Below are 22,953 nucleotides of genomic sequence, written 5' to 3'. Positions count from 1 at the left end.
TCATCTGTGTATAGATTCTTATGTTGTGTTTTCATTTATTTAAATTGTGGAACAAGCACCACTCCAGTCTGCCAGCACAATTTGTTGGTACAATGTAAAAGCAGGGTACTTTGTCATTATCAATGGGATTCTATTTCTGACAGGTCGTTTGAAATATGGCGAACGGTTGTGATAGAGCAAAAGTCGACATTTAGGAGAGCAGAGGCCCGGATATGCACCCTCTGCATCCAGTCAGCCGTCAGCATCTGGAGGGGACACGCTGCCACCCATCGAGCCTCACGGGAAAAGAGGCGGCCCTCGGACCTCTCCAGGAAGTACTTCACCCGTTGGTCAGAGATGGTGTCAGTCAGACATGTGGAGAGGGAGAAAGGACTGGAAGCCAAACTGAGGTACATTGGTTCTAGAACAGATCTGAGTCTAGACCGAGATGAGAGGATCTTAGTCTAGAGTAGACAGAGTCAGAGAGGAGAGGATTTGAGTCTGGACGGAGAGGAGATGATCTGAGTCGAGACAGAGAGGAGAGGATCTTAGTCTAGACAGAGAGGAGAGGATCTGAGTCAAGACAGAGAGGAGAGGATCTGAGTCAAGACTCATTTGGTGAAAGTATTGGATCAGATCAGTACTCAGTAGATACCTAAAGGTGCAGTGTGTAATCTGAATGTAAACAGTGAATGCCCAAGCATTGAGTCAGAGCAGTGGCGTCGTTTCAGTAAAAGGCAAGGTATGGCGAGGAGGGAGGGGGGGTGGTGGATTTTTTTTGTCAAATCAGTTGTCACGCACCTGTTTTTACACCTGTTTTTATACACTGTTTTTCATACACCTGTTTTTACACACTTGTTTTATACACCTGCTTTTATCTCATCACGCTCTTATTGATATAGATAGATATGATTTAATTGAATTTTATCATGTGCTTATTTTTAATTCATGATGCAGACATAACGTGAAACAACTGAATGAGAACTGTCAATGTCTGTATACTGTGTGAGCTGCGAGATACCCTCTATCTATCTATCTATCTATCTATCTATCTATCTATCTATCTATCTATCTATCTATCTATCTATCTATCTATCTATCTATCTATCTATCTATCTATCTATAGTCACTTTTGGTGAGTTGTTTCTATACAATTCAGTTCTATTTCATTATGGCTTTCGCTCAGCATCATCTGCACTATACTTCACTTCGTGCACGTGCACTGAATAAAAAATTCCACCATGTACCTTTACATCCCAACATTCGTCTGGCCACACCCCCACCCGCTTACCTTCATAAGCGGGTGTGTGGTCACCTACTCGCCTCCTTCTTCACTTTCACCACAAGGAAGTGCCTTCGGTAGATCCCCACTTGACGAGGTTGTTAGTAGAAGAAAGTTGGAAAACAAGAGAACGGGAAGATACGTTGACATCATATCTTTATTTTCTCTCTCACTATTTCGAGAAAATACGGCGATATTGTCTTCGTTACTGGAGTGTCTGGAAGATGATGATCATTCTGACCTTCAACGGCTTTTTCGTATTAGGAGCTCACGCCGCTGACATGCTCCCCAGCTACAGTCCTCCTTGCTGCGGCTGGATGGGGTTGCCCTCCGGCCATACAGCTGGACTGTGGGAAGCACCGACTGTTGTGAGAAGCGGTTGTTTCCAGGGTGGGGTACGTACTGTTTTGCTTGCAAGCTCTGGTTGTTGATGCTGTGGGGGTTAGCTGACAATTTTACGAAACGCCGACTCCAGACTGGGGTCCTCTGCTCAGCTTAAACGGCGGTCGGAGGATCTTGGTCTGACGCCCATGATGGTCAATCTAGTGGGCCGCGGCCAGGTCCTGGTGAACCCAGGATTCTCGAGCGGATGCTTCTCTGTCCCGTGCAGGCCCCACCTTTCACATAAAAATGAAAGTACACCCTAACGAGGAAATGTGAGCATAGGATCTTCTTTATCGGGAGTTCCATGCTCAAAGTCGGCTGCAGCCCGAAATGGGAATTGTGCTGGCCCCGCTGTATGTCTGGATCACCGTTGAAAACTGTGTTTGACATTCTTTTTCTTTTCCCTCTTAGGGGAGGGACTTGGACAGCGGCCTGTCTGAAGTGTGGCTTGTTATGTCTTTGTGTACAGTTCAGGTGATAGCTGCTTAGCTGGCGTGCTAGTTTGTGGCCTACTGTGTTAGCCAGTCAGCTGTTAGCTGCGGCGCTAGCTCGCTGTGTTTACCAGGCTAATAAACGTTAGCTTGTTGCTATCAGTCGGATAGCTGCTTAGCTGGCGTGCTAGTTGTGGCCTACTGTGTTAGCCAGTTAGCTGTAGCTGCGGCGCTAGCTCGCTGTGTTTACCAGGCTAGTAAACGTTAGCTTGTTGCTATCAGTCGGACGGCTGTTAGCTTAATGCTACACTGTTGAAACAATACTGTGACTATAACATGCCTTAAAACACTGACTACGACGTCATCTTTGACAGAGGATGTTAGTCGAACCTACACCGGGAGCCCTGCCAGCGAGGACTGCGTCAACATGGAGAAACGTAGCGGCTGGGTGGCGCAGCGACGTTACCCCCGTCGCCAACACAGGAGATGCTGTGTTCAACTTCGGTGTCCCGTTAGCCAGATTGCAGTTCTCTTGGCCTGCGCTCAGGGTAGCAGTCCCGACCGGACTTTAAACACTTCTTCTTTCCTTCCCTTCTAAATGTTTTGTAATAACGATGTTTTCCAAAACGTGTGTTGCTGCAATACATTGAGGATACAACGCGTGTTGTGTGTGAATTGTCTTGTCACTGGTATGGCTTCTCTCTCCATAGAAATCGGGTTGTTGTTTACATGTGTAAAAATGATCTGGTTAGTTGTGATGAGAACATGTGTGGTCATGTAACGTGAACTCACAACTAAGGGGGTTAATTAACCTATGAAGCTATGCTTAGTGACATGTGATTGAGGAATGAATTCTTTTCTCAGCCTGTAATGACAATGAACAGTGTGTTCACATATTAACAGGGTTACCTGTTCAACTTGGTCGTATCAAGGGTAAGGAAGGAGGGGTGATCCCCCCGGTTTCCCTGGGGCTTCCCCACCCTCTTCTCAGACATGTTGTTTACAATATATTGTGTCACTGTGTTTGTGGGGATACGATGTAACCCTCAGCTTAATTGCTGGGGTTGTGCTTTCCGCTTGAGAAACAATTTTTTCCTAAAGAAAAGATTGTTTGGTCACTTATCATGTGTGCTTAGCAAGGCCTGTGGCCAATACATAATCGAGGATTCTGTATTCTCTCGTTATGAAAAACAGCCTTCCTCTGTAGCAAGAGTGTACTTTTGCCATTTTTTGTTGTGATGAAGGGTTGTGTGTGTCTTGTGATCTACAACTGGGTTAGGTTTGGCCCACAGAAGCACATGTGTAAGTCTGGTACCGGGGCTCTTAAAGGGGGCCCTCTCTGTTCTGTGTTTTTTCCTTAGTAAAAATCAGATAGCAGGTTAGCACATGAGCTATGTGAGGCTGTTCAATGCTTCATGTAGCAGGCTATGACTGTGTCATGCTCTACTTGTCATTACATCGTATCATGGGTGTGGGGTCGTAAAGGGGTGAACTGGTAATCCTTTCCTCCCCTTTTCTGATTGGTCAGGGGTTAAAACCTCCTGTCCTTCAAGGTTCCTGTCACGTTGCTGTTCGGCACGTTACAGGGTAAGAGGGGGGGGGGGGAGTTTCCTGGTCCCACGCCCTGGAAGATTGGGCGTGTGCACCGCGGAAATTCCCCCGCCATAGAGTACGTCACTGAGCGCGTCTCTGTTGGTAAGACTTCCGTGGGTTGTTCAGGTCCATGTTATGGATCTGTTTCAGGGAGTTGTCAGAGCTCCTCCTCACGAAGCTCCTCCTCGGGGAGAAGTGCCTTCTGTGAGTTCGGACTCTCCTTCCCTGTGAGGGAGCCTCCTCAGAGTTTCAGAGCCTCCTCCTCAGATTGTCAAGGTGAGTAGAACTTCAAAAAGGAGTTCTGTTCTATTGTGTGTGTATTCGATTCAATTCGATTATTGAGTGTGTATTGGTTCAGTGCCTCCTCCTCGGAGAGCCCTAACCCAAGTGTTACATAGCTCAATGTTGCAATATATTATTTTCAATCTATACAGCTCGCGTGGGAAGTCTCTCTGGGGATTTCCGTCTCCTCCCTGTGGCGAGGGTGGTGGGATGTAAAAATGTAAAAAAAAATTACCCTCAGCTGCGTCATGTGGGATTCATGTCAGTCTGTGTTTCTTTCTTTTTTAAATAAAAATAGGAAGGAACATGAAGCACGACGGCTCCGTGTCGTTCTCCCAGGCGACTTGGAGGAACAATGTTTGGTGTCTTGCTAGACTATCCATTGATGTGTTTGGGTCTCGACGCGTACATAGTGCTGGCTCGGGGTGTTTCTGTTAAAGGACGACTCCACTTTTTTTGGAAATTAGCTTATTTAACATCTTCCCTGGAGTTAGACAAGAAGATGCATACCTTTTTTGTCTCTGTGCGTGCATTTTAGCTTTGGGAATAGACGCTCCGTTAGCATAGCTTAGCTTCATCACTGGAAGTGGGGGAGGACAGTAGCCTTACAGTGCCTTACAGTGTATTGCAAGGTCTGACATTGACCAAACTTGATATGCATGACCTTGGTGGGCTCTAGGTCAACTCCTGAAAAGGGGGTCAATGTCAGACTTTGCAATCAAAGTTAGGGGGCTAATAACCCTTGCCATAATTTCAGTGCGCCCCCTAACTTTTGATTGCAAGGTCTGACATTGACCCCCTTTTCAGGAGTTGACCTAGAGCCCACCAAGGTCATGCATATCAAGTTTGGTCAATGTCAGACCTTGCAATACACTGTAAGGCACTGTAAGGCTACTGTCCTCCCCCACTTCCAGTGATGAAGCTAAGCTATGCTAACGGAGCGTCTATTCCCAAAGCTAAAATGCACGCACAGAGACAAAAAAGGTATGCATCTTCTTGTCTAACTCCAGGGAAGATGTTAAATAAGCTAATTTCCAAAAAAGGTGGAGTCGTCCTTTAAGAATCACGCAGGGGCTAAGTGCGCCTTGGTTGCTCGTTATTAAAACAGCGTTTTTATAGGGCAACTGGGATGGAGTTTTGTCTTTTCCGAGCGCCAGTTTACTAGGTTGTCTCGATGAATTTCCGTTCATATCTGGGGGATGTTAACGGAATAGATCAGAACATAGGTAGAGGGGTCTAACGCCCTTGGGGTGGGCCACTGAGCGCGGTACAAATGGGACCGTCTGGGTGGCGCCCTCTTTTCATGTTTTAGATCGACACGCATACCTACCCCCTCTTCTGGAGTGGGCATGTCGGCGTGGTTAGGGCACGGGACTGGTTCTGGTCGCGCTGGTCCAGGTCAGTTAACCCGTTGTCCGCCGGGGATGCAGATCTGCTGTTCTGGTACCCTGAGGGACTTGTGCTTTTTTCGGGGGGGGAAATGCCGGGTCGGCCCGGGTGTCACAGGGTTAGGCGTTATGGAGACCCTTTGTTGGGTACATGTTGTACTCTGCACTATCGTAATGGCTTACGGCCATACCAACCTGTACACGCCCGATCTCGTCCGATCTCGGAAGCTAAGCAGGTTCGGTCCTGGTTAGTACTTGGTTGGGAGACCGCCTGGGAATACCAAGTGCTTAGGGCTGGTTCTCCATTCTTTTTGCTCCTCTCTCACGCGTGGCAAAGAGGGGGCTGTTGGGGTGGTCTTTGGACCTCCTCTGGTAACCCTGTGCTTCCCGAGCCGCCGGGCCCGGTCCGAAGTAATGTTTCATCGACCCGTAGGCCTGGAATAACCCTTTTTTGAAAACTGAAACACTTGTACTGCGGTATAGCCAGTGTATACCCGCAGGTGTGTTTTGGAGTTTTTACTTGAGGGGTTATAGGAACAACCACCGTCTGTACCGAGAGGGTAGTTGATTCCCTGGTATGTTGGAGCAGAGTCAACTCCCGGGTTGCCCGGTTGAGTGTGCCCCTGCACGTTCATGACGTCTGCCAATCATGTCAGCCTTCTCTGCCTCGACCCCTCTGGGTGTTTTTTTTTTAATGGAGGCTTTGTCATGGTGATCAACAACGCCAGCATACGCCCCTTCCGCCGGGGGGGCTGTTTTCAGCTGACTCCTTTGGCGCCTGTCTCGTCCGCAGTGCTCCAGGCTCAGGTTACAGCCTGCTGCCTGGTTTCCCCGGTGCGCTGCCTGCTTCCGTTGGTTAACCTTTTTTGAGTGCTTACGGCCATGCTGACTGCCTGTTCTGCAGGGTCAGTGTGCCAGGCGGTGTGCTATTGGGGGGAAAGGGCCCGCTCTTGGAGGGGCCTTATCCGACTACGCTGGCGATGTGGGGGGCGGTGTCACTAAGTGACCGCCTGGTGGGGTCTTGATGCCTGGCATCATTGACCTCTCCGGGCCCCCTTTTTTCAGGGGATCCAGTCCCTTCAGTGGGTCTGGGTCTTCCTTCGCGCTCCGCTGCTACAGCCTTGCCACGGGGTTGGGTTTGCTCTTAACCCCGTGATTTTGGGGGCAGTAACGAGGTTGTTCCTTCCGTTCGTTCCCTGGTGGCATGCGGGTTGTGCGTGTGTGTAGTCGTGGGGTCAAGCCATGGTCTGCTCACCCTGTGCGTTGAGTTGCTTAAGTTCCTCTTCGCACGGTCGGATCCGTCTCCCTCCTGTAAGCCTCCAATAGGGGTGGTATCCTCCATTAGGGAGGGTCGGGGGGCTCGGTCCTCCCCGGTCTGATGGTTGTGGGGGGCCTCAGCGGGGCCTCAGCGGGGGGTGTTGGGATGTAAAGGTACATGGTGGAATTTTTTATTCAGTGCACGTGCACGAAGTGAAGTATAGTGCAGATGATGCTGAGCGTCGCCATAATTCATAGAACTTGGTTATATACATAACCTTACGTTATATGACATTTAGGTATGACACAGGACTACACAAGCATTTTTAGTATAGAAATGTGTCAACAGACTAAAGCAGGGAACCACAATATTTTGCATATGAACTATGCAGAATGTAATATCATAACTGTTGTGAAGGATCAGATTAAACCGAATATATATATTTATTTATGGATATATATTTAATAGTATTTGTATATCGTTTGACATCCCTTGTGTGTTCCTTGTACATATACACGGAATATCCCTTTATTCTACTACAGCCCATAATAGTTCATTCTCTTATTGGACAAAAGGACCAGGCGCCAGGGACAAGCCCCTGGCGTTCAAGTTCAAAGGTACCGACGAGACATGCCCTTACTAGCCTCAGCTCCGCGCAGGAATACGGCTACCGAAAGCAGAGCGGCACTACTTGTCCACTGTGCATATAAATATGGCGCAAGAAATGTAGAATTCCTCTTAGTCCTTTACCCTTCTACCCAACTAAGTAACAAGACGTGAAGCCTCACCCCACGATACCGCGTGCGGTGTAGTACGGCCTGTTTGGCCTTAGAATAGCAGTGAGACCTCGTGCGAATTAATAGCTGAATTGCCAGAGTTTGGCACCGTATTTCTATTAAGTAATAATAGTCTATTATGTATGGTGCATCGTTCGGTTAGAGTTCTAAAGTGAGCAGCACCCCCATCGTTTCCTCGCGTTATCTAGAGTCTTAACCAGGTTGGGCAGACCACGCGTGGTGCTTTCATCCGAGGAGTTCTAGGCGAGGACGAGTGGACCTGCACATTGGATTACCTACCCCGACGACTGCTGAGCCCTATACGGCATGGAATATCTATTTGCTTTGGTGCTTTGATTTGTGGAGCGGATAATCGCCAACACCGGTGAGTGTTGGATTTACCCCGAGAGGAGCCAAGGTGAGACGGCGCTCAGACCAGACTGAGGTCGCCTCGCTTCTTCTTCGTTGTGGACCTACAGCTACAGCTACAGCTATCGTCTACAAGAGAGCCCAAGTGTATTCATCTGCGGATCAAGGTTCTACGGGCACTGTGTTCTGTACCTGGACTCTCCCTAGAAATCGTTGACCAGACGGGATACAGCCGACGGCTCTCCTACCCCCCCTACTGGCTTACAACCGGCGGGACCCCTTCAGTATATTATCCAGCTATAATCATTAAGTGACCATCGCTATAATTCCCTAAGAGCCAGGTTGTATACTTGCTTCCTGTGTAACCAGAGATTGGACATTCAGTGTTGATTTGCATACGAGTACTCATTTGCCTTACAAGAGCATTCAATTCAAATCATAAATGTAATAAGTAACTATTATATGTACCCTTTGCTATATATTAAATATTTGACTATTACCTTTGTGTGGACCTGATTTCATATGTGGGAAAGTGTTCATCATACTTAGATATCGTGTACTGTATGGCCAGTAATTAAAGTACATAAAGCGGTAGTGGTTTAATGATACCATACTTATCAATACAGTCAGGGAATTGTACCCCTCAGTTACAATAACTGTCTATTACTTTTCTTGCAATTGAGCCAATTTTCCTTAGGTACGGTTTTGAGGTGTGTGTTCAACAGAATGTAGTATCAAAAACACATTCACAAAAAGTATGGGTTACTGAATGCTGAACGTTAGGTTATGACTATAACCAAGTTCTGTTAGTTAGGGGCGATGCTTGGCTTCGCCTTCTGCACTATCTCGCGTACGTGCACGCGTACTGAATAAACCACAAATGTACCTCTAATACCAGTATTAGTCTGACCACACCCCTCATCAGCTTACCTTCATAAGCAGGTGTGTGGTCACCTGCTCTCCTCCTTCCCAAGCTTTCACCACAAGGTGAGGTCAAGGGCTGCAGCGGCCGTCCGAAGCCAAGCATCGCCCCTAACTAACAGAACTTGGTTATAGTCATAACCTAACGTTCTGTATCGTTAGTGGCTTAGCTTGGCTTCGCCTTCTGCACAAGGGAGGCCAAGCGGAGCCACTTGGCTGACAAATACACCCCGCTGACAGCCCCCCAAAACCATCAGAACAGGGAGGGCCGAGCCCCCCCGACCCCCCCTAATGGAGGGTATCCCCCCTATTAGAGGCTTCACGGGAAGGCGACGGACCCGACCGTGCGAAGAGCTCTCAAGCAACTTAACGCACAGGGTGAGCAGACCGTGGCTTGACCCCACGACTACACACACGCACAACCCGCATGCCACCCGGGAACGAACGGAGGAACAACCTCGTTACTGCCCCCAGAATCACGGGGTCAAGGGCAAACCCAACCCCGTGGCAAGGCCGTAGCAGCGGAGCGCGAAGGAAGACCCAGACCCACCAAAAGGACTGGACCCCCGGAATGGGGGCCCGGAGAAGTCCATGATGCCAGCATCAAGACCCCACCAGGGGGGCACCTAGTGACCCCGCCCCTCACATCGCCAGCGTATTCGGACAAAGGCCCCTCAGCCGAGCGGGCCCTGTCCCCCTCAACAGCACACCGCCTGGAACACAAGCCCTGCTCTTAACAGGCAGACAGCATGGTCATAACACACAAGAGTTAACCAACGGAACAGGCAGTGCACCGGGGAAGACCAGGCAACAGGCTGTCAACCCAAGCCTGGAACAACTGCGGACGAGGCAGGCGCCAGAAAGGACAGCCGAAACAGCCGCCCCGGCGGAAGGGGCGTATGCTGGCGTTGTCGCATAACCAAGCTTTCAACAGCACGTCAGGAGCGGGATCCGTAGACCACACGGCCCCTGACAGCTGCCCACAGAAAAGCCCATACGATCGGCAGACGTCATGAACGTGCAGGGGCACCCTCAACCGGAGAACCGGGAGTTGACACTGCAGCAACACACCAGAGAACCAACCACCCAGGCATTACCCCATGCAACGGTTGGTCCCATAACCCCTCAGGAAAACCCCGAAACGCACCGGCGGTACCACCGCAGCCCGCGTTCCGGTTCCCAACAGGGCCATCCCGGGCCTACAGGTCAACGGGCATCACCCCGGACCGGGCCCGGCGATACGGGGAGCACAGGATCCCAAAGGAGGTTAACCCCACCCAACAGGCTCCTCAGCGCCAAAACGCAAGAGAAGAGCGTAATATGGAAGACCAGCCCCCAGCACCCCGCACTCGGTACCAACAAGGGGTCCCATAACGCACAACCCTGTGACACCCGGATCGACCTAGCATTTTTCCCCCCGAAAAAACCCTAAGTCCCTCAGGGTACCAGAACAGCAGATCTGCATCCCCAGCGGACAACGGGTGCACTGATCTGGACCAGCGCGACCAGAACCAGTCCCGTGCCCTAACCACGCCGACCTGCCAACCCCAGGAGAAGGGGCAGATATGCGCGTCTGATCCCAACATAAAAAGAAGGCGCCACCCAGACGTGTCGGTATGAACCGCGTCCGGCGGCCCACCCCTAGGGCGTGAGACCCTTCCCATATGCCCAGACCCATTCCGTCATCATCCCCTGACATGAACGGGAACCCATCGACAACACACAGGATGTCGGAAGAGGAAAAACCCCCATCCCAATTGCTCCATAAAAACGCTGTTTCACCAAAGCAAACGAGGCGCGCCAGTCAGCAACGGCCAAAGCACATCCTGAGCCAGCACTATGTGTGCGTTTGGACATACCCACATCAACAATAGGCCGGCTAGACCACCATATTGAATCCCCAAGACGCCCAGGGAAACGACAAGAGGGGCGAGATGCAATCAACTCCATGAATGAACATTCAACTCTTTATAAAATAAAGAAAAGGCATCACATGTATGACCTAACTGCACAGCTGGGAGTAAAAAACCCTGTGTTTTCACATGATTTTAATCCAGTCACTCCTCTTAATCAGAGTGTAAGACCAGATTCCCCCAGAAACACCTTCCCACATGAGACCACGGTCAAGAAAAAGATATGTAAACTGTGAGACACGTGACCAACAGACTCAAGTTTGACACAAAAACGAGCGCAGCAGGTTAAGTCCTGCGCTCTACCCTCGACATCTTTACGACACCAGCTCATGGAAGGCGTCGCCATAGCAACAACGCTATAACGGGCGGGGAAAACCCACCGGATCCTGTCATAACAGGAGTCGGTAGAATACCCCTCCCCCCCCCCCCCTCCCCCGCCAAGCACTGGCTTGGCCCTGACTGGCTTAGCAGGAGGGTCAACAACCTCTAAACCAATCAAGTGGGTAAAGGAGGGGTTTATCCGACACCCCCTCCCGAAAAACACACCTTCTATCCCTACACACAGAAAACAACCGTAGCCATTTTGAAAACCTCCGGTAGAACAAAACACATATAGCATAAGCTAATACAATGTTAGCTACCCACAAAGTGTAAAAGGGATTACAACAAAAAACACAAGTCGCCTGTGCGTGAATCCCATACCCGCAGCCTAAGCTATAGGAAGACGTTGAACGAGAGTAATGGCTAGGCCATGAAAAGTGTGTACGAGCATTACTGCAACTAACAACACAGCGTTGTGAACACATACTTAGTTAAAGCAATGGAATATCACCAGTTCTAATTGCATGTGGAGCATCAAGCTAATAGAACCTATTACCGAGTGTAAGTTGCAGACCTTGCTTAAAAACTCGTAACACAACACAACTCATTCCCCCAACGTAACAGGGTAGATTCATAAAACACAACCCCACCACATGATTTGTATTGAAGAAACACACAGTTTGTTCGGCCAACCACAGTCCCCCTTATATCAGGGAACTTTTTTATTAAATAAATAATATGTGATCAAGGCACAAAATCATAGGGGGGCCGGGGAGGGTGTAGAGGAGGGGACACAGAGGGGGAAAAGTCACTCAGCGGCGCCTGCCACCTCGCGCCGCTCGAGTCTGGCCACCCCGGGGAGCCCCGGAGGGACGGTAGGTTACAGTCTGCTGGACACGACGTTCCCTACCGTCTCCTCCGGTCTGGGATGGGCCGGCGGTGGCTGAAGCGTCGCCTCGTCTCCTAGCCCTCTTGGCAGGGCCAGCAGCGGCGGCGGGAGCAGTGGTAGCGGCGACGGAGACAGCTCGACGTCGCGGAAGCCTTCTGCCCCCACCGGCAAGGACGGGAGGCGGAAAATGGGGTTGGAGGATGGATCTCTCCTCTGCCATCTCTCTGCATGTTGAGGTCATCAATAGCAGGGCCTTCCCGAACAGGCCAGCGTCGGAGAGGTCGGCCGTCAGAAGAGGGGCTCTCTTCTTCTCTGGTACACGAGCCTGCTCCAGCCAAAGGTGACGCTGGCCCAGGGTGGCCAGGGCGCGCACTTTACCCATGGCTATGGCTAGCACCTGGGAGAGGTGCAGCACAGCTCCCGCAGCCTGGGTGATCTGATCGCACCTCACCTCGTTCAGATCCGCGCCGCCCGTCATTATCCCCGATACAAATCTAGCCAGGTGGGCGATGTTAGAGGCCGCAGCCAGCGACTGTGTACCGGCGATAAATGACTGGTCACCCCAATAAGCCAATCGCCTAGCCGACCTCCCCTGGAGGACCGGCTTGCATAGGGGCTCCCACACCATATCCGGACAGAGGAGCGCGGCCATCGGATTGTCAAGCCGAGGTACGCCCTCCCCCATACCTTTGACCAACCCCGACACCCGCGTAACTGGTACGTAGGCGGGAGTCAGTCCCATGATGTTGGAGACCGCCTGGCCCCGACGAACATAGGCCCCCATCGATGGGAAAAATGGGTAGACAACGTCCACCCCTCTCACCGGGGGACGCTGCCAGGGATGGCCTATGAGGTCATCAGGGACAGGAGCAGGCAATGGCTGCGGCAGCGGCACACCGTTTGCAGCGGCGGCTACCGCCATGAGCTCGGGAAACAAGGCCCGCAGTTCCCCCTGCGGACCCTCCTCCACCGACCCCGCATCCCTCGCATACAGCAGGCTGCGACTGGTCAAGGAGCCACAATCCGATGCGGCCGACAGTAGGGCATCCTGTTGATGAGGCCAAGGTGGTTCCCCGACATCCTCGAACAAGGCGCCCCGTGGAGCCATTTCCCCCCACCCCGGGGTCTCCGGAGGAGGGATACTCTCCTCCACGGGACCATCATACAAGAACCCGTCCGCCTCCTCCATGAAGTCTTCAGTTTCCATCAGAAATCCAGAGTCGGACGCGGCCTCGCTGGTCTCCAGCAATTCCCCAAACCCAGGCCGTTCGCGTCTGCACGCCACCATGTGACGACGTGAGCGAGCAGACGCAAAAAGTTTTCGTCGCAAATCCCCTGGCTCTAAGACAATCCCCCGTTCATCAACGGGCGATTCCCCAGAAACAGAGGAACCAGAGTCGAGATCAGGCCATCGCCGGAGCGACGGCTCCGAACCCTCGGCTCGTCGGTGAGGAAAACTATCCACCGGCAGTCTCCCGGGCTGGGTCGGCAACCACGAGAGTGGCAACAGCCCAGCACCGGAACGCACGACGGAGGCGGGAATGGAGAATCGGTGGTGAAGAGTAGGTCTAGCGGGTCTACTCTCCGCGGAATACATTATGACCCAAACCTTTTTCTTATATAAACAAGTGAGAGAAGAAAAAGGTTAGGCACAATGTAAACCTAGTCACAACTCTTTTCAACTTATCAACGACACGTCAAGTGGGGTACTACCGAGGCACTTCCTTGTGGTGAAAGCGAGAAGGAGGAGAGCAGGTGACCACACACCTGCTTATGAAGGTAAGCTGATGAGGGGTGTGGTCAGACTAATACTGGTATTAGAGGTACATTTGTGGTTTATTCAGTACGCGTGCACGTACGCGAGATAGTGCAGAAGGCGAAGCCAAGCTAAGCCACTAACGATACAGAACTGCACTGTTATAATCACTAAGCCATTGTAAGACCTTACCGGTGTCCCTGTATCACTTGTCTCTGCTGCCCTTTGATTAAAAAACGTCCCTATGTCCATTTTCCTTTTTTTTGGGCATATTTCAGTTAGTCACAGTAAAAGTCACCTAGTAAAAGTGAGATAATTGACAATATCAAAACATGCTAGGGCTGTACCGAATAGTTCGAAGCTTCGTTCATAATGTTGACATTCAAATTCTAAATCAACATAAAAAATAGTAAAAAGAAAAAGATTTAATATTTTTTTTTATATCTTTTTTTACATTTTTATTTGCCAAGGTATGGCGAGTGCCAGTCTCCGATGTTTTGCTTTGTATCAAGTGACCTCTTGATACAAAGATAGACTATAGTGCCAACTAAACTAAACCTGAGTTCTAAATGGATTTTAAAAGTTGGCTGAAAATCTATCTGTATTTTGAGTTTTGTTATAGTTATGGGATAGTCCATCTACCATGAATACAGACATCGTTTATATAGTCAAATAAATGACAGATTGGGCCTTTAAACATTAGGTCACATTGTTAAAGGATCTTTGTTGGTTGCACAATATTGGTTATTGCAGATGTTAAAACTGTAGTTATACTATTCTCTATCTCTCTCTCTCTCTCTCTCTCTCTCTCTCTCTCTCTCTCTCTCTCTCTCTCTCTCTCTCTCTGCTCTCTATAGGGAGTGTGTTTGTCAGAAGAGGGTGCAGAGAAGGACAGTACAGACTCTGTGGGACAGCTGGTCAGACCAGACCGCTGCACTATTACTACTGAGAACCATGGTGAACACACACACACACACACACACACACACACACACACACACACACACACACACACACACACACAGACAGACACACACACACATACATACATACATACATACATACATACATACATACATACATACATACATACATACATACATACATACATACATACATACATACATACATACATACATGATGTCATGTATGTTGTATATGTCATAAATGTCACTATGAATTGAAAATGGGGGACCCAGATGTAAACAAGACAAACGTCTTTCTCTGGTCTGCATCCCCTTAACAATTGTATGTATTGAGCTGTAGGCTACTGTATTGTACCCATTCTGCAATCTGTTAAATAATGTTTTCATTCATTCATTCACATACATGCATACATACACATACTAGAGTCGCCTCTCCTCTGCAGATAGTGTTATGCTGCACCTTTTAAAGTTATAGTTCTGGTTTTTGGAACCCTAAGCCCTATTTCTTACTTACCAACGATGTAGTCAATCAGCAGAGTTCTTGATGTTGATAGGTGGAATCCTTTCTCAGCACAATCCATGCTGCTCCTCCTATTAGCTCTGGATAGTTACCACAAGCCAATGCAAAGTCAATGAGGTCAAGCTCCATTCCGGAGCCAGTATAATAACAGCATGGATTGTGCTGAAAAAGGATTCCACCAATCAACATCATCATTGGTAAGTACTGTTGTAAATATGGATAGGGTTTTAAAAAAAAAACTATCTGAACTATACCTTTAAGTTTAAATGATGTCTAAAAACGTTCTAGATTTCTTGCTTTACAGCCTGAAATAAAAAATGACATTCCTCAACATTTTTGAAAAATAACTACGATACATAGGATTGATAAATATACACTCTGCTCATAACCTGACTTAAAAGGGACATGGTAGATGTATTAATGTATGTTCTAATTAAGAATGTGCATCTTTGTAGTCTTTGGAAACTAAACTAAGTCTCACTCAGTCAGTCCTTTACCTGACTGAGTGATTCACAACAATACTCAACAACATGGCACCCCTAAGAACCACCAGGGTTAAAAATCGCGCTGAGCCATGGATGCACACTGAAATATTGGCCGCTATGAAAACCAGAGACAAAAAATGCTTTGAGTTTCGTAAAAGTCAGTCAAAGCTTACCAAAAGCACGAGCAGTGAACTCCAAGCCCACGTGACTGAACTCAAACCAGAAAGAAACAGACTAAGAAATGACGTAGACTCCATGATAAAAACTGCAAAAAAAGATTTCATCAATGACAAAACTGAGGAAAACAAAAATAAACCACGTGAACTTTGGAAATTACTCAATAATCAACTAGGCTGCAGTAAAAAACTTCAAACCAGGTTCTCAAACATAAACATAAAGATGGACAACACGCTCATCACAGACAAGCTGGATGTAGCCAATTACTTAAACACTTTCTTCACAAACATAGCCACAACACTGGTAAACAAACTACCATCCCACTCAGGGCAGTATGGGGTAGAACACATAGTAGCATACTACAAGAACCTAGGCGTCCACAAAGACGACTTCAAACTGGAAATGGTAACTACAGATGAGGTACTCAAAAAACTGAGCGCCCTCCAACCGAACAAGGCCACTGGCCATGACAACATCCCCTCCAAATTCCTCAGAGACTCAGCAGCTGCCATCACCCCAGTCATCACACACATAATAAACCTCTCCATAAAACAGGGACACGTCCCCAAGGACTTCAAAATTGCGAGAGTAACACCCCTGCACAAAAAGGGCAGCAAATTAGACCCAGGCAACTACCGCCCTGTTTCTATCCTTACATCCATCTCGAAAGTCATCGAAAAAATTGTATACGAACAGGTCGAAAAGTACCTTGCGGAAAAAAATCGAATCTACGAATTCCAATCTGGCTTCAGAACGTCCCACTCCACTGACACATGCCTCCTCTATTTGAACCACCACATCAAACAAGAGGTGGACGCGGGCAAATACTGCGGCATGGTCATGCTGGACCTACAAAAGGCCTTCGACACTGTCAATCACTCCATTCTGATTGACAAGCTAAAAGCAATTGGTTTTGATAGTTTATCAGTGAGCTGGATGCAATCCTACCTGGAGGGGAGAGAACAGATGGTAGAGGTAAACGGTACTCTATCCCCCCCCCTCACAGTGAGCTGTGGTGTTCCACAAGGAAGCATACTATGTCGTCAGCCTGTGACTGCAACTTGTTCCTGTTTGCGGATGACTCAGCGCTGCTGGTCTCTGACAAGAACAAGTTGCAGGTTGCAAAAACCCTCAGCTCGGAACTAGGCAAAATCTGCATATGGCTCGCTGATAACAAACTATCATTACACATGGGCAAAACAGAGTCCATTCTCTTCGGTTAAAATAACAAACTCAGCAAGACCGACGGCTTCTCAGTTACAGTGGGTGACAATATTGTCACAAGGAAAGCGCGCACCACAGCATACAACGACGGCCTGGTGGCAGGCAACATGAATGACCACAAGGTGGCGCAATACAACGTAAGGAGAACAGTAATAGAGGCAACACGGCGCTACAGGGATAAAATTGAACTCCAGTTTGAACAGGCTGACTCCAGAGCTATGTGGCAGGGCCTCAAAACGATGACAGATTACAAAGGCACCTCCCTCAAACTGAACAGTGACATCTCCTTAGCAAATGATCTCAACACCTTCTATGCGAGGTTTGAGGCTGGTGATAACAACACCAGCCTACAGGCCACGGCAATGGGGGGGGGGTCTGCTGATGGAGACTCAGTGTTCAGGGTAACAGAGCATGAGGTGAGGCGGACCTTTAAAAAAGTGAATCAGGAAGGCAGCAGGACCGGACGGCATCCCCGGCCGCGTCCTAAAAATCTGTGCCGACCAACTGGCCCCGGTATTCACTGACATAATATTTAACCTGTCCTTAGAACAGGCTGTCATCCCCACCTGCCTGAAGAAGTCCACTATCATCCCTGTACCTAAAAAATCCAAGCCTGCTTGCCTCAACGACTACCGCCCTGTAGCTCTCACCTCCATAGCCATGAAGTGCTTTGAGAAGCTAGTAAAGGGCTACATCTGCTCCTCCCTCCCCATCAACCTGGACCCCCTGCAATTTGCATACCGCCCCAACAGGTCCACGGAGGACGCCATAGCCCATGTGCTGCACACAGCAGCATCACACCTGGACAAGAGGAAGGGGAACTATGTGAGAATGCTATTCATTGACTACAGCTCGGCATTCAATACCATAGTCCCCTCCAAACTCATAGCCAAGCTCAGGGACCTGGGCTTGAACTATGACCTCTGCCAGTGGGTCTTGGACTTCCTGACGGGCAGACCCCAGGTGGTGAGAGCAGGCAACTGCATCTCCTCATCCATCACCCTCAACATAGGGGCCCCCCAGGGCTGTGTTCTGAGTCCCCTCCTCTACTCCCTGTACACACACGACTGTGTGGCTCAGCGGAGTAACAACACAATCATCAAATTTGCTGACGACACAGTAGTGGTGGGCCTGATCTCTGCAAACGACGAGAGGGCCTACCTGGAAGAGGTCAAGGTCCTGGCGGGATGGTGCCAGGAGAACAGCCTCTCCCTGAACGTCAGCAAAACAAAGGAGATGATTGTGGACTTCAGGAGGTCGGGGGTCAAGGACTACAGCCCCCTCAGCATCGACGGGGCACCGGTTGAGAGAGTGAACAGCTTTAAGTACCTCGGAGCCCACATATCCGAGGACTTGACATGGACCACACACATTGACAGTGTTGTGAAGAAGGCACGACAACACCTCTACTTCCTCAGGCGCCTAAGGAAGTTCCAAGTCAGTCAGAAGATCCTTAAGAACTTCTACTCATGTACAATAGAGAGCATCCTGACTGGCAACATCACCTCCTGGTTTGGGAATAGCACTGCACAAGACCGAAGCAGACTACAAAGAGTGACACGTTCAGCCGAACGCACAATTGGAGGGGGGCTCCCCACCCTCCAGAACATTTACAACAAGCGGTGCAGGGGTAAGGCTAAGAGAATCATCAAGGACTCCAGCCACCCGAACAACTGCCTCTTTGAACTGCTGCGGTCAGGCAAGCGATACCGGAGTCTCAAGGCGAGCACAGAAAGACTCAGAAGAAGCTTCTATCCCCAGGCCATCAGGCTGCTCAACGAACAATAAACACTACACAACAACCATCAAATGCACACAGCACACACACCCACATGCACACACTCACTTTAAACAAACAACACACTGCAGCACCCACTCTCCACACTTTAGATCACCTAAACACACTTTATATTTATTGATAAAGGATTTGCACTACAACTCGTACACCTTACTGTAAATTGTACCTAAATTGTACCTCATCCCATTTCTGCTTTGCACTATATAATATTGTATATTAGTACACTGCATAGTATATTGTATATTATATGGTAACTCAGTTACGTCTATTCTGCATCGAACATTGTACATATGTCTATACTGATACTGAACACTGTGACCTCATTTTTACTTCTAATTTACATGCTATACTATGTTATTTCATACGTATCTTGTCTAGCACAGTCTCTGGAGCGTAACAGTAAGAAGCATTTTGTATAAAAGTATTCTGTACTTCTGTATGACAACTAATAAAGAAACTTGAACTTGAAACTTGGAAAAACGAAATTACCTACCTGGGTTCCATCCTAGAGGCAAATCTTTCCTGTGACAAAATGGCATCCAATGTAATAAAAAAAAAGTCAACCAACGAACTAGATTCTTGTACCGGATCTCCTCTCTGGTAAACAAGAATACCCTGAAGACTCTGGCAGGAGCACTCATTCAAGGGTACTACGACTATGCTTGCACCTCATGGTACCAAAGCACCTCAAAGGCGCTAAAAACAAGATTACAAACATCACAAAACAAACTGGTCAGACTACTACTTGACCTTACCCCCAGAACCCACCTCACCCCTGCCCACTTTGACAACCTAGGATGGCTTAGAGTAGATGACAGAGTACAGCAACTTGCAATGGGCCTGGTCTACAAGATACACTATACGACTAAGGTACCCATGTACATGTCGAAATACTTCCCAAAGGTCAGTGAATACCACAACCACTACACCAGAGGAAGCTCAACAAATCATGTTAAACCCAGATTCGGCTCAAACAAGGGACTAGACACGTTTCGCAATTATGCCACATCAATGTGGAACGCCCTACCCAAAGCTGTAAAGGAATGTGAATCCCTACCCACATTCAAAACCACTCTTAAAGAGCACCTACGGGAGGCTGCAATTCAAAACTGGCCACCGTAAATGCCCAAACCCCCCACCACCTCCTAATAGACAGTCTCCTCCCCACTGCATGTATATATTCTCTCCCCGCCGTATGTATATTTCTCTCCCACCCACCCACCCCCTCCAAATGTACAGTCTCCTCCCCACCGTATGTATATTTCTCTCCCACCCACCCACCCCCTCCTAATGTACAGTCCCCTCCCCATCAAATGTATATACTCTGTCAGGATCTATGGGTAACAGTGCTGTATATTTGAATACCGTTTATGTCACAAATGTATCAGTACTAAATACCTGTATGTCCCTATGCCATAAATGTCATGTATGTTGTGTATGTCATAAATGTCTATATGAATTGAAAATGGGGGACCCTGATGTAAACAAGACAAACGTCTTTCTCTGGTCTGCATCCCCTTAACAATTGTGTGTATTGAGCCGTACTGTATTGTACCCATTCTGCAATCTGTTAAATAAAGTTTTCATTCATTCATTCATTTCATTCATTCATTCATTCATTCATTCATTCATTCATTCATTCATTCATTCATACCTCAACAGCTGTTTCTCTCTGCAGTATATAGATAAGCTCCAGCAGGGGGCGTGGTTGTCCTGGAGGAAGAGGTACATCAGGACTAAGGTGGCCTATGCCTGCATCGCTCACTACAACAGGGATCTCCTCTCTCAGGTCAGAGAGTCGTTATCAACTTGCTAAAAAAGGAATGTACATTGTCACTGATCCTTTGAAACACAGCTCGCTATATTGTAACTCTTGATAGCAGTATTTCTAACTCTAAGGAACACACCAACATTATGGTAAATGCACATATACCGTCTTCTCCAGAGGTAGACAAGAAGATAGATACAGTACCATGTGTCCTCTCTGTGTGTTTAGTAAAAAGCTATCCGACTGTAAGCTAGCTTAGCACAAATGAATGAAATTGGATATGGATACGGACCAGCTAGCCTATAGCTGTTGGCCAAAACCCCCTGTAAATGTCCTAACCCAACCCCCTCCAATGTACAGTAAATGACTTAACCCAAGAATACAAGTATGGTTTCGTCAATATTCCAATGTACAGTTTTGCTTGTACAGTTGTACAGTTTCCCCCACCCACCTTTCTCTGGTCTGCAACCCATTCTGCAATCTGTTAATAAAGTTTTCAATCAATCTCTTCCAGAGTTTTAAGCTATACTGTAGGCTAGTGGTCCGTATCCGCTTCCATTTGTTTCCCAAAAGCCCCATTTACCCTTACAACAACTGTGATGTTTCACATTATGTTTTCAAATACACATCTAAATAATAATGCAGGTCTGCAGGAAGTAATATTTTAACAACATGACGTCTAACATGTCATCATGAATTCAGGTAGATGGATATATGAAGCTCTTCTGTAAAAACGGTCTCATCGTGAACACTGCGTTGGCCAAAATATATATTATAGTGTCCAAAATTGCATTTCTCCCTCCCAGCGTGGTGGAGCTAGGTAAAGAGGTAATCGCACCACTTTAATTAAAGGGATAGTTCAGATTTATTTTTAACATAGTCCTATTTATTAATTTCCAATGATGTTGTTGATCAGTAGAGTCCTTTTTCAGCACAATCTATGCTGTTAACTAGTTAACCACAAACCAATGCAAAGTCAATGGGGCTGAACTTCTGTCGGTACAAGCTGACTGAGACTCACTGAAATCAAGTCAAGTGTTCCTTTATTAATCCCCTTGGAGAAATTCAGGAATCAATTTCAGTGGGCCTCAGTCAGCTTGTACAGAAAGGAGCTCAACCCCCATGACTTTGCATTGGTTTGTGGCTAAATTAATATGGATATTCTTTTTCATGCATCATTTAGCCAAATATTAGTACAATAGCTAGCAGCTCCAACATGCTCCAATAAATGTCTTCCAGAGGCCACAGTTTCCTGGATAGTTACATCCTGCACCTTGAGAGAGTTTACTATAATCTTGACATCTGCACTCTGAAAACTCTCTCCAAAATACATGTGGGTGTTTGTGTGCATGCCTGTGTGTCTCGGAAGGATAAATAGAAAGATACATTCATATTACCTTGTGAATTGGCCCATAAAATAAATCTACTATTTGTGGACGTGGCAGACCAAATAAGCTACAAAATTACATCACTTCTACCATCCAGCCCATGTTTTTTTACTTTGATTGTAGTTGTTAAACAGATTGATTTCAGATTGATTTCGGCCAGGAACATTCAGGATATGTTTAAAATGTTCACTTAATTGCACTTAAACTAATATAAAGACTTGCAATACTTGTGTATCACAGAACTCGCTGTATCATGCTGTTTAGGGCTGTCGCAACCAATTATAATACTACCAAACTACCAAACTACCAAAATAAATCCATTGTAATAAGTTAGTTAATAGATAATAAGGCCCTTATAAGATTCGTATTAACATTATTACAGTATGTGTTAATAAGACTATATAAGTGTTAATAATAGCATCACACACATGTATTGTTAAGACATTTATAAGCACTTATAAGAAACTTGTTAACAATTTATAGACTGCTTAAGAATGTTAATAAAAGCCATATGAGTTTCTTATGCTACTAAGTTACCTATTCATTGTTAAACCTTTACTAAGATTTTTTGTTATTAATTTCTTAGCAGTTAACCAAAATGCTGTCGAATGTAAATACATAAAAAAAAACATTGTTGATATGAGGTGAACTGGTTCTGAATGTGTTAAAAAGCCGTCCCTGAGTAAATGTAAACAGTGTATCTGTCTCTATGTTGCAGGTGTTTGACACATGGAGGAAGCGTACAGTCGTCTCTGCTGTGGCTGTGACCTGTCATGCCTCCTACACATCTCAGCATCTGTAAAGGAGGGGGTCCTCCTCCTCCTCATATTCATTCCTGGCCACTTGCCGCCCATGCGCACACACGTGCGCGTACTGTATAGCCTACGTGTGAAATTAATGAACATTAGGCTTATTATTATTTTAATGACTTGTTTTATTAGGAGATCGCAGATACTGTATGCGCTGCCCTATAGTAGTTCTACATACTGTAGAACATACAGTACACATCTTAGCGTGACATCTTAAAGGGCGCCTACTGTGACCGGACTCTGCTTCGCGCACCGGTATCACACAAAAGGCTGCTCTGTGTGTGGTTGACATTGACCGGTGATGGATCACGGTTTA

General features: G+C 47.5%; 1 protein-coding gene across 1 annotated transcript; it reads left to right on the top strand.

Annotated features, from left to right (window-relative positions):
- The first annotated feature begins 267 nt into the window (after positions 1-267).
- Positions 268-22,703, top strand: LOC311244537 (uncharacterized protein). Its single transcript, XM_084334096.1, has 4 exons — positions 268-389; positions 14,400-14,499; positions 20,351-20,461; positions 22,547-22,703. The coding sequence occupies exons 1-4, from the start codon at positions 337-339 to the stop codon at positions 22,628-22,630; spliced, it is 348 nt and encodes a 115-aa protein (XP_084190222.1). The 5' UTR covers positions 268-336; the 3' UTR covers positions 22,631-22,703.
- Positions 22,704-22,953: the final 250 nt, after the last annotated feature.

Source organism: Notolepis coatsorum, assembly GCF_963971535.1.
Source record: "Notolepis coatsorum genome assembly, chromosome: 17".
Taxonomy (NCBI): Eukaryota; Metazoa; Chordata; class Actinopteri; order Aulopiformes; family Paralepididae; genus Notolepis; species Notolepis coatsorum.
Note: the sequence above shows the minus strand (reverse complement) of the source record. Positions and strands in the feature narration are given on the sequence as shown.